General features: G+C 36.0%; 1 protein-coding gene across 2 annotated transcripts in view; it reads left to right on the forward strand.

Moving 5' to 3' along the window:
* Positions 1-13,049, forward strand: part of DTNBP1 (dystrobrevin binding protein 1) — a 73,754-nt gene that overhangs the window by 30,327 nt on the left and 30,378 nt on the right. The window contains exon 7 of one of the 2 annotated variants that reach the window (XM_080381725.1): positions 2,723-2,745. The exons of the other annotated variant lie outside the window; for it this stretch is intronic. Coding sequence (XP_080237851.1) covers positions 2,723-2,745 — 23 coding nt within the window. The remainder of the gene's footprint in view (positions 1-2,722; positions 2,746-13,049) is intronic. 2 annotated transcript variants of the gene reach the window in all.

A 13,049-nucleotide genomic window follows, 5' to 3' on the forward strand; every position in this document is an offset into this window, starting at 1 on the left:
TACTCATCCAGGCCTACTGCCAAGGCAAGTTTTTCCTCCTCCTTGCCTTTTAACCTTGTTTTGAAGATTACAGTTTTCCAAAACTGTTTTCAGTGTTATCTTTTTTTTGTTTTAATTACTTAAGCTGCTTTTGTTTTATAGAGTGTCAGTGTTCCAAATACGTGGTTTCCTTCTTCACGTAAATTAAATGTATTTACTACTTCAAATGATTTGTTTGTCTCTGGACTCATAGAGAAGACGTAGGAGGTATGTTTTTCCTGACAGTTTGTCAATAAATACAAAAATACTTATTTACTTACAAAGGGAAGAAGAAATCTAATACTTTGTATTACATTTTTTTTCTGTATATCTGTTCAGAACGTTGTAACTACCTATCTAGAAAATGTACTGATACAATCTTAAGCCATCTGTTTTTCCTGTGTCTTTACAAGTCATAGTCTGCTTTCCATTTCAAGTTCAGTGTCTGGTTCTTTACCAAAGATGATCTTACCATGATGATGAATGAGATTTAGGATTAAAATTTAAAAACATCCAAATAACTTGAAAACTTGATTATATAAAAACCAGATCCTCCATGTTGTTGATGTAGACCGTATTTTCAATAAGCGTATTTCCAATATATATTTCTGAATGTATGTTTTAAGAGTGTTGTGAGAAACACAAGATGCAGTTGATTCATTCATGTTGTCTAAAATACGAAGAATCATCAGCCTTTGGATCTGAATTGGTATGAAGGTACTAGGAAATGCCGATCCTTAGATTCCAAACCTATATTTTTACTGTATGCTAATTGCAGATATTTAAAATTTTTCAGAGTTGTGTATTCTAAAAAAAAAACTTCTGTCAAATATTTGTTTCCAACTTTCTTAATGAACGGCAATTACATATATGAATATAGCGACAGCATATTAGCACATGAACTCTAAAAATATTGATAGATTTCAAAAGGGAAATATCTGGGGTTTTAGACAAAAGCAATGACTATCACTGTCGGTTGGTTACTTTATTAGCATCTTGCTTGCTAATCAGTTTGAACACAATGACAGTAATTGTTTTGTCTTCCCTTTTGGAGTCAGGTGGCATAAGAGCTCCTGATGGTGGGTGCAAGTAGTATAGTTTTTTTCCTCTTACTTTCACAAGATGCTTCCTCAGTATGGTTTTGTTTCAATCTGTGGAAAACAAGCATTTCCTGTGATTGTTGTTTTCTGGATTAGTATGCCATTATTAAAAAATGAGTGTGACTTTTGAGAGTCTTTAATATTTTTGTAATTTACTTAGAGTACACAGGAGAAGAAAAAATTATTAGGATATGAACCTGCAAATCATAGGTGTTGTGAAGTAGCTTTTTTCTCTGGTAAAAAAGGGAGAAACTAGCTTTGGAAAAGGATGCAGGAGAAGCATGAAGGGAAATAGATACTCACAGGAAGTTACAACTAATAGGCTTGTCTACTGTAACTCACACTATAGCTTATTTCCTGGTAAAACACCCATTCTTCCAAAAACCTATATTTGACACTTGATGACAGAAGTGGGATGTTCACTGAAAATGTGGAGGTAAATGCATTCTCTTGCTTCTTTTAAAGTATTTTGTCCTGCTTAGAAAATAAATTATTTCAGGCTCGAAGCAGTTTTTTCTGTTCTTGATGCAAGAATAAATGCTGAATTGCATCATATGTTGCAATGGGAGGAGAAGGAATTATTATTAAGGTATAGCATATGTATTGTGAAACAGTGTATATGGTAGGTGACTCAGTAATGACTGAAGCAGGCTTTCGTCTATGGGTAGTGAATAGAGTCATTTATCTGGACAGCTGTTAGTTCAGTCCTTTTTAGATTTATTTTTCTTATAATCACTTTTGCTTTCAATATTCAGAATCTAACTAGGCAGTCTGCAAGGCACAGACTGAAAAGATGTTTTTTATAAATGAGCATTTTGTAAGGAAAAGGCTAGCGTTCTGCCTTATTTAAGCTATTATGTTGATTTTTCTTTAGCCTCTAAATGAACGATAAATCACTACTTTGTAGCGACGGCAAATGGGGCATTATGCAATTTCTTTAAAATACAGAAAGTATTTTTCTTAGTTTTATAGCCTTTGAATTCACAGTTGTGTGACTACTAAAAGTGGAAGGGAACCTGGTATGAAGGAAAAAAGGTACTATTGCTGCTGACTTAATTTCTTAGCTTTCTGGTATGTGAGTGTTGTAGTTATCTGTCTCTTTCTGTACTTTAAAATCCTCTCCTGGAGGAGTGTCACTATATGCCTCTCTTGCCTCTGAAGTGTGTGGTAGCTGCGTGAGTGATAGCGTCAGATTTTTCTCCTTCACTGTTGCCAAAAGAATTTGGAATAGCATTGAGGAAAATGGAACACTGATTGTTATTCACTGTGCTATAAATTGGCAAAGCTCTGCTAAGCAATGGATGCTTTAGTACCTAAAGCCTTGGTTATTTTTGCAACAGTATATCTAGAAATTACGTGGCTAGCTATAAATGTGCAATAGTTGTATAATTGCACATGTTTATAAATAGATGGTAGTCTTATTTCTAAACAGGTTAATAGTGTTTGCTTTAGATAAAATTGTATAATATTACCCTTACATACAATGATAATCAAATTCTTCGGGGTTTTTGTTTTAATGGGCTAAACCATGTAAAATATCTCCTGTAGTTCTAGATGTAGTATTTCTAATAATGTTTGTTTTTAATTCTGCTTTTCTCCAACAGGAAGGAACTTGAGACCTTCAAAGGTAAATTCTATTTTTAATTTTCTACTTGATTATTTGCAGGAGTTACAGTAATCCTTGTGTTAAGTGAAACTAGTAAGGAACTGTTCTAGTTCTGCATTTGATAATGATAGTTTTACGTCAACCCAGCAGGCTGTTTATTTTTCAGTTTACCTGTTCTTGTTACTGGTTTCTTCAGGAGAGTAGTAAGTGTGGGAAGAATACACATGGTTCTGTTGTCTTAGCTAGGTTTCAGAGATTCTGTAATTCAAGCCTTTCCCTTGGTGTTCAGTTTTGGAAGTTAAGGGCTTTGTCTTCAACTAGTTGATGTCTTTCCTAGCGTGAATGTGGTTTTGACATGTGTCACAGGCTGTTGCTTGGTAGACTTTTGTCTAGCTATTTCTGGGACATTTTCACAGTGTTATGTTACATCAAACAAATGCAATTTTTGTAGCTCAACTTGCTGGATATACATGGTGATACATACAAATGTTTGTCCTAGATAATATGGAATGGCTAGAAACTATCATGTATTACTGCTTTGTCTGCAGTGCATAGATAGCACACGTTACCTTTTTCAGTAAATCTTACATGCAGGCTTGTCTACCAGCTATTATTGATGTTTGATCAGCTTGACAATTGCTATTATCTTTTGCTTTGAGTAAGGTGTGACTGTGGCTTTGTGACTAGTCTTTATTTGTGAGAACGAAGTCAAGTACGTTGACTTATGTCAATTAATTGCCTCTTGAAATTGAAAGAAGGGGTGGAAGTTTCTATCAACTGCATTTCTCTCTGCATTTTCAATTCATTATTATCTCATCTTTCATAACGCTGATAAAGGAAAATAATAAAGCTAACATTAATAGACAAGCAACACAGATTATGTAAAATGTCACTTTATCTGTAGCTTACCATAACAACCCTTATTTTTTTGATTGATTTGATAGCTTTCAACACAGACTAGCTCAATACAAAACCAAAGATAACACTAAGCTCGTGCTGCTCCAAAGCAAGGCTGCTACTCTGTAGTACCTGATGTTTGTATGAATAGTGAATCCTGGGGGTTTTGTTTGTATTGATTAGGTGTTTTAAGTGAGTTCCTGGAAGCCAGGAGGATAGTTTCCAATGTTATTTCTCTCTTGGCAGCTTGTTTTTCCAATGGAGATGGTAACTTTATTTGACAGTATTTTACAAAGACAATTATTTTCATGGAAGAGGAAGGTGTTAGCTGTGTGTTGACCCTGAAATTCATACCAAACTAAGCAACTGGTTCTGTAATGTATACAGAGGCATATAGATTTCCAATACTGGTTATGAAAGGCTTGTCTTAGGTAGGCAAGGCTTGTCTTTGTAGCTAAGAGAAGGTTTTTAGTTTACTACAAAGAGGGAAAATTGCATACATGTCCAGAAAAATGCCAAAAAGTCTGCGTGTTTCTTCACTGTTAAGTTCAAGAGTAGTCTATGGTTAAAGCAGTCACTGTCAATGGGAAGGAGTAGAATCTTGTGCTGTAAGAGGGAAAGACCAGGTTAGAGGATGCTTAGGTCTATTGGACATTTTTGAACCAACTGATCAAATTTCTTCTGCAATACTCAGAAGAATTGGCAGAAGATATGGAAAGCTGGGAAAGCACAGAGTGACAGATCTTTAAAAATGGATATTAAACATCAGTCAGCTTAATCTATGTTTTTTCATACACTGAACTGATGGACGAGCTAGTACCTGACAGAAGAGAGAGGAGTAACAGCCAACAAACTTTCAAGAATAGTCAAATCAAGCAAGTCTAAATTCTTTCTATGAGATAACAACAGTATGGTTTAAAATAAATAACACATACTGTATTTTGAGTTTGGCAACAACTTTCATTGTCTTGCCTGACATTTTTGCAGGAATTTGAGATTAAGCTAGGTGCACAGCTGACTGGAAGCACATACTCAGAGGAAATTTTATGATTTCTTGCTTACTAAGTTGTTCTTTCTCAGATCTGATGCTACTTCAAATTTTTGTTACCAACCTGCATTGTGAAATAGAGGTGTTCAAGCCAATAGATTGGCTTTAGTCAGTCATTTTCTGGCCTTTTGGACCTTCAGCTTATTTCTGAGTATCTAGGATATATTTCATCAGCTAATTAGAAACAGGGAGAATAAGAGCTTCCTGGTCATAAAGGATTAATGATTATGTAGTGACAGATGTTTCGGTTCTACAGCAGCTTTGCCCAGTCTAACTGGTGGCTCCTTCTTGCCTTTTTCTTTTTAAGTTACTTGCAAGGCTCACTGGATTTGTGTGGAAAACGATCTGTTGCTTGGTTTGGTTTAGTTTTGGTTGATGAAGCATGCTGAAATAACTTGGTAGATGGCCATAGAAATCCTGGCACAGAAGAAGGAAAAGGCAGCAGGAAGGACAGGCAGCATGTGTTAACATGTAACACAGTCATCTAAAAAGCAAACCACTCCTGGTGCTATATTACCTAATACATGTTAAGGTTGAGGTGAGGAAGCTTTAGTACCATTGTGTAAAGCTTTTATGATAAGAACTTATCTTGCTTATAACTCTGGTTTGCTGTATTCAAGAACGGTTGGTTTCAACTGAAATATGTTAAGTAGTTGGGTAAATGATTCTTTACATTTTTATATTGCAAGTATAGGCTACGTCCTCAACTAATTCATCTTTGCATAACTGTCCAGTGTGAAATGTGTTCATAAACATTCAGTTCATAACATACCTGGCACAAGGACTAGGAAAGAAGAATTGTTTAAATTATCTTTATATACTCTTGCATCTTTCAGTGCATGTGCAGTTGAAACCGTTGTACATTAGATTATGTTTTAATGGAAAAGAACAGGAATGCCAGTTTTCATAGTAACTTGTGAATTTGAATACCATATGTGAAAAAGTATTGGCTTCCAGATTAAGAATGATAAATGTCTTGCATAAAAATATATTTCATAAATATATGTAAGTTCATTCTGTATCTGAATCTGCAGAAGCTGACGTACCACAAAAATATTCCTTAAATATGTTTGCTAGAGGGGGTAAAAAGAGGGTTGTATGCACGTTTTTCAGTATCCAAGTGCAACTCTCACATTCACCAGTGCTCAGTTCTTATGCCTTGTTCAGGAGAGAAAATAAGTTTTACTGGAATTAAGAAACAAAATGGTATAGTCTGAAGGTCAGAATAGCACAGCACTAGAAACTTTCAGTGATGCATCCCATCATTTTTACAGTGAATAAAAAAAAAATGCTACTTATATATTGGCACTGACACAAGGCAGGTGGGCAGCTTCACAGGTGTCTCAGATCTGGTTTAAAGCTTTAGTTCCCTGTAGTTTTGTGTATGTGTATATATAAATAGCTATAGATACACAGGTGTAGTCTGGATAGGACCACTGTAACTTTGTGAAATCTTTAAATGTTTGTAACCTTATAAACATTTTAAGTGCCCTTGTGTACCTAATATTTACTAAAATCTTATTTTAATATTGAAACAAAATCAACCTTCATGTAAGCAAGAAACAAAATTATTTCTGGTTTAATTTAGATCTTCCTGCTGTGTGGGCTGAGGTACAAAGTGGTAATTCAATGACCTATTAATTATATTCTTAGAAAATAGCAGATGTCATCAAGAAGGGGCTCAAACAAAACTCAGTGTATACACCTGGATTGCAGCATTAGAAAGTGTTGAGAATCCACTAACACTCTGCTTATCAACGTTATTACCTTTAAGGAGCATGAAATAAGTATGTAATAGTATTTTAAGAAATTATTAACTCGTTTTCTGTTTTCCAATGGAGATACTGGTTTACAATTTGTTCTTCACGTTTGTATTACAGATCGTGCTTTCTTTCATTACAAAACACAGGTTTTATTTTTCCTAAGAGTTTTAGTTCCTTAAGTTTTAGTTCCTTAAGCTTTAAGAGTATTTACAGGGCAGACATTCTCCTTCGTTGTTTGCTGTACCCATAGTGTACAGGGGCAGAACAAACCTCTTCAGTCTCTCTCAACCTCAAGGGTTTTCTATTGCAATATAAGCATAACATTATTTAATAATCTGTGATGCTGAGAAAGTGAAGGTTAGAAGCTTTCCTGCTTCTTTATATAAATCATCTCTCTGTGAAGAAGGCAGGGAGTGAGTGTGTGGTGTCCCTGTTGATACTGCTACAGCACTGGCATTTGTGTACCTGAAGTGTGAGTGTGCACTAGGGCAACACATCTCAAAGGTTGTCCAATTCATTTGTTTAGCAATTTATCTGTCAGAGAGCTTTGCTGTAAAAGGTGATGATTTTATGGATGAAAACGTTGGGTATGCCATATAAAGTAGCCTGCAAGTTTCTTCCTGGTGTGCATTGATTCTAGTGTTCAGAGAACTGCTTGTAGGAACTGGCTTATGCTCAGTGCTGTCCTGTCCTGGCTGAGGTTTATAAAGCTGCCAAAAAACCCCCAAAAAACAGAAGGGGGGGGGGGGGGGGGGGGGGAAGGTAATGTTCTGCTGTGGATCTTGGCAATTTCTTGCAATAGTAGAATTTATTTTAGTCAATATTTGTGTAAATGTGTATTTGGTTTTAGTATTTGATGGATTGTACTCTTCCATGGTTTAGAAAGGGTGTGTATTGTTTTCATTTTTACAGCTGAGGAACTAGAAATTAGATAGCAAATATGTGGTTATTTCCTACTGATACTTGAAACCTAGTGGACTTATGACTGCACTGAGATTTGACATCCTTCTACCATCCTTCTAGGCACATGGTACAATTTTTTTTTAATTGTCAATTTTTTTAAAAAAGATAACATTGCTTCTGTTCCAGTACAGCCAGGACTGTATCGTAAATATTTACAGAATATTGTTAATCTCTTTACAAGACGGAAGGGTGAAGCAGAGCAGTAAGATAGATAATGGAAAAACCTGTGAAGTTATAAAAGTAGTAGAATTACACAACGGTAATGGTAACATATGCTGCTGAATTTACTTTAGACTTTATCCGAATGGGAACTGTGTACGTGATAGAGTTAAAAATTCCTTCTAAAATTCCTTTTTTATTAAAAAAAAAAAAAGAAAAAAGATTAGGATTAAATGTTTTGACTTCATTTCTGGAAAGAAAACTAAAGCAATAGAGGCCATTTAGAAATCAGCAACACAGCTCTTTTGGACAATGAAATGTGGCAGAAACTTTCCAAGGGCAGATACACACATGGCTTTGGCTACTGAGTCATGCATATTTCTAAGCTTTAACAGGATTAGTTTCATTCAAGCTTGGGGAAACGGATCATATGACCGTTTTCAGCACTTCTGTTTGCAATACAACAAAATATGTTTTCAGCCCTTTGCATCAGAGATCTCTCCCAAACAAGTCCTGATAAGTTGTAAGGGCTTCATCAAAATACTTTTTCTGAAAAGGAGACTGGTGAAGTAAAGAGATATTTTTCTTCCTGTTCTCTTATAGGTTAAGTCATTTGGTCACATTTGATATGTGGACCTTTTGTCATCCCTCTTCATGCATCTAAGATGCTTCTGTTGAAATTGCAGTTTTCCAGTCCTTTTATCAGCAGCTTAAATATGTTTGTATCTAAACTTTAATTTCCTGGCTTTCACTGTTCCCTTTTCTAAAAGCACACAATATTTGGAGCAGTCTGTTGCCTCCATCCCTTTGTTCTCCTATTTTTTGAAATCTACTCACTTCAACAAATAGTGTGTCAAACTGATTTTTGTTTTTTCTTTGAGTCTAGGGATCCTCTTTATCATGCTGTATTCTGATGGCTATCAAAATAAACAACTTTTTCCTAATCTTCAGATTGTCTTCCAGATGCATGGGTAACATGCAATGAAGATCACAGCTCGTGGTTGACAAAACTCATGCATTCAACGATTTAGCTGTTTTAGAAGTTGTGCTGTAATTTTGAGCACACAATTCTGTGTGTTTTGTCTGAGCAAGAGTAGATGACATTGTGGTACAAAATCATAGCAGCCACATGGAGTTTGTTTACTTTAACATTTCCAAATATAATACCCCAGAGCCTGTAACATTAGGAACATTCAAAGTGTTTCTTTATTGTGCAGAATTTTTTGTAGACAAATTGTGTCCATAACCAAGTCGGTTAATAATAAGAATTCTAATTTAATTGTTGTATTTTGTGATTTTGCATTTCAATGACTCATTTGTATATAGGAAGGAGGGTGTCTTTGGTTGTTTGGGTGCCTCTTCCAAAACATGCTGTGGGATATAGGCAGTGCTTCCTGCTGTGTTTCCTGATTGTTTTAGAATTTCATTAGGTGACCACAGTCAAAAACTTCAATATTTAAACCTTGTAACACAGATATAAAAGATCTTATTTTGGCATACCAGAAAACAGTTGGGAATCAATGGCTTAATTCCATTGTAATAAAGCTAAGATGGAGTTAAAATTTCAAGGATATTCAGGTTTCAGGTGTTTTCCTCATTATTTTGCTATGAGCTGAAAATATTCGGATAGATTTCTAGTTCAGAATGTGTGTTACCAGCTTCTTTCCTGTCCAGGCTGTGGGAGGAGAACCTCGCAATTTGGAATGTGCTGTATTGTATGTGGCAAGAATTGATCAAGACTCCTGTATGTGATAACCATTCCCTTCAGAATGGAAATATTTGAGACTTGGGCCCTTCTAGTCAAACCCTGAGTGAAAAGCAAAGAAGTTTAACTACTTAAGTCTTCCATTATAGTGTAAGAGGGTAAGACAGATGGAGAAGAAAACCAAATGATAAAGTATTCTTTTGATTTTGATTTTTGTGGTTTTAAGTTTGCGGACACATCTGTTTAACTCTCAGGGCATGTTTTATAAGTTTCTAGATCTGAATCTAGCTACTTCTAACATCTGTCGTCTTTTTGCCTTCCTTGAAAATAGGTATGGACTTCAAGTCAAGCCTTTTTAAAATATTTTTTTTTAAATCCTTTAAATAAAGAAATTTACGGAAGATTCACCATTGGTCTTTCACTGATTTCAATCCTTCCCAGTAAATAATTTAATCTTTACATACAGGGGCAGATATCACTGGCACTGAGACGTAAAAGCTTTCAAATGTACAGGTGGATGGTGCCAAGTTGTACCCATCTAATTCTATTCGGCTGATTTATCAGACTTAACAACATACTTTCAGAACTTGTTTCTGTATATGAATATATACACAAGAGCAGTGGAAGTTCTCAGTTTTCTGTCTTGACAGAAACTGCATGTGATAGAACACAAGAGCGATTGCTTGTCTCATGCTGGCCCCCTAAACATGACTTCTTTTTCAATTGGCAACACTGTTGTATTGGGCACTAGGTGTCGTTGAAAATTTATTAGATGCCTTTGACAAGACAGCAAAATATTTGCTGGATCAAATATTACAACTAAGTTGAAACAAACTACAATGGAAGTGTCTTGTGTATGAATTCATTTTGCAGATGACTGGAAATAAATTTGTTACCTAATAGATTAGCATCTACAAGTGTCAAGTCCTCAGGATAGTCAGTAGTTTCTGTAGAAGAAACAGATTTATGTTTCAATGGAAGGGGAAAAAAAGGGATTTTAGTGTTTTTTTTAGTGTATTTAAACTGTAGAAACAAAATTATCAACGATTTTATCTTCAATTGCTGCATCAGAACACTATTTCCCATTATGCCTTGCCAAAAGGTGGGCTGCACTGTCAGATGGGTTAGTTATCTGATACGATGGGAAATTATTTCCCCCCTGCCCATTTTTGATTACCTTTGAACTGGTGAGGGAAAAACAGGACTGCTTTGATAGCGGCAGTACAGGCTTGGCTGTATTACAATCTTCGTTGTAAAATGGCATCCGTTTCTAAGGTGGCTATACATGTAGGAAATGGGTCTGAATTTTCAAAGCTGTAAATAGAGAGTTGAGTTTCTAAAGGAAATCTGAAATTTAGAAAGGGATGTTATAGAGATACCAGATTATTTGTGGACAAACTAGCTAATCAGATTTCCTTGGAACAAATGTTGTTTGCCCTTGCAACTCAGCTGATTAAAGATAGATTTTGGTTTATCACTTCTTCCAACCCAAACCACTTCTGGTTTAATGCTTTAAATGCTTTTGATACTTTTCATTTATTGTGCGTTTTGGCTATAATGTAACTGTGTATGTTACCAATTTGATAGTGCTGTTTGCTTGTTCGTAATCTCTTTGCTCAAGAAGATTTCAGGATTTTATATGATGGCTATCACCTGAAAGTAGTATTCAAACAATGAGTTAATACAGCCAACAGACTGCTAATAGTAGAGATGCTTCTGAAACCTTGTGTTTTTCAGTTTTTTTTAACGCTAATTCTGATGGGGAGAGAGTGGAAGCTAGGCTTTCTTTTTTAAAAATTCTGCTTCATCTATATGTATTTTTAGAGAATCTTGTGGGTTTTTAATGTGGCACCCTTATGTTCTTTCATCCTGTCTTATGTTGCTTTTTGTTTTGAGAGAGCTAGTTTATTCTCCCAACAAATTTTAATATTCATGCCTCTATGTAGCTTTCTCTTTTTCCTCAAGCCCTACTCTTTTTGCATTCTAGTCTTGCACGAAGTCAAAAACCCTGTCACAGGTCAGATGCACCACAACAATTTTGACATGACTGCATCTTAAAATCAGATGGCTTTTGGAGGTGCGGGCACAGCTCCTGTCGGCTGCAGTAGAAGTTGACCCTGTGCTGGAGTCAGCCCTGCAGCATCCTGGGTTTGTGAGGAGTGGAGGGGGCCAGTGTAACAATAGAAATTTTCTGTGGCTATTGCCAGGGTGAATAGCTAACTGTGTCGATAATAAGAAAAAATTTCATGGGAACATAAGTCCTGTCATACTCAGTTTATGTAGAAAAGAAAACATTTAAAGGTGTAATATTTTAATTGTCTATAATGCTTAAATGACTGCTGTGGAAAAAAAATAGAAGCCTATTTTGTCTGCAGCTCTGACTTGAATTCATCCTTTAATTACCGAAGTCCAGACTGAAGGTGGGATTATCTCGTGATTATTCTTCTTCTTCTAATCTTTCCCATAGATATTTTTGATGTTATTGTCACCGGTGAAATAAAACCGAGTTTGTAGACCCGTACATTCTTGGTAATTTTTCCTCTAACGATGATGATTGGAGAGGTGTTTGTTGCATAATTGCCTTTTGTCTGTACTCCGTATTTTGGTAATTGTCGTCAAGAAGCTTTTCAAAATGTGATCTTTCTAAGTAAGAGAAAGCAATTTTTACGGCTATCATGGATTCCGGCAGCACTGTGCACCCTCCTAAACTGGCGAGGCAATGCATGCCAGCATTCCCAATTCTGAGCAATTGCCTTACAGTTTTTGAAACACAAATGCACCATTATGTAACTGCAGCATCACCATGACCAAAGATTCTCGATCATATGCTGTTTCAGTAATGTTTTTTAACTGCATAACCATTTTTTGAATTTTTTAAATGAAAATGTAGTCTGGGTATGTAATACAGAAAATTCATTTTTCAGTAGGGGAGACTGCTCCTAATTTATTTGAAAATCACGTCCAAGATTTTTAATATTTTATGTGTGAAGTAAGAATAGTATGTAATCTGGTTGGTGGGGTATCTGAGCTAAGCCATGTTAAGGAAAAATACTTGGAGGGGAGAGCCCTGTGAACATCGCCTAATAAAAAAAGAATTCAGAACCCTTCCGTACCTTTTTCCTTGCTTCTAAATCATTTTCACATGCTCCCAGCTCTCTGCCAAGTAAACACATGCTGTAACTGCATGTCATCAGATTATAGCCTGCTGGGAAGATTTCTCTCTTTCTCGCACCCCTTTATTTAGCAGCATGTGGTACCTTCCCCAATACATGCATGCATTTCTGGTGTCGCCCTGCTGCTGGTAGCTTGTGTTCAGGTTCTGGCAAGGCGCTGAGTTGAAGTATCCATGTGTATGCATCCGTGTGCGAGTGACCCATTGAAAACTGGCGGTCGTGGTATCACTGCCTTGCAAAAGCAGCCTTCTAGCATCGGTCTTTGTTCTACATCAATGAAGATGCACATCAGCGGAGCTGCTTGGTAACTGGAGCTTCACCCTGACCAGTACTGTGTTTCTTTTTACTTGCTTATTTCTTACTGCCATGTCATCTCCGGGAACCACTGAGAATACTCAGAATTCATGTAGGTGGAACTTCATTATCATCTTTATTATTTGTCAGCTTCATTTGCCAAGTTAATGTAAAATGTAAAATGAAATTAAGGTTAGCTTAATTAATTTCCTCGGTTACCACCATTGCCTGTTCTGTAAAGGTTCTGCTATAAATGAGAAGTTAATTATCACCTTGACTTAGCAAATTTGAAAGAAACAGTGACTTAATGTCTGTTTTGTCAG

This window comes from Falco punctatus (genome assembly GCF_963210335.1).
Source record: "Falco punctatus genome assembly, chromosome: 3".
NCBI lineage: Eukaryota > Metazoa > Chordata > Aves > Falconiformes > Falconidae > Falco > Falco punctatus.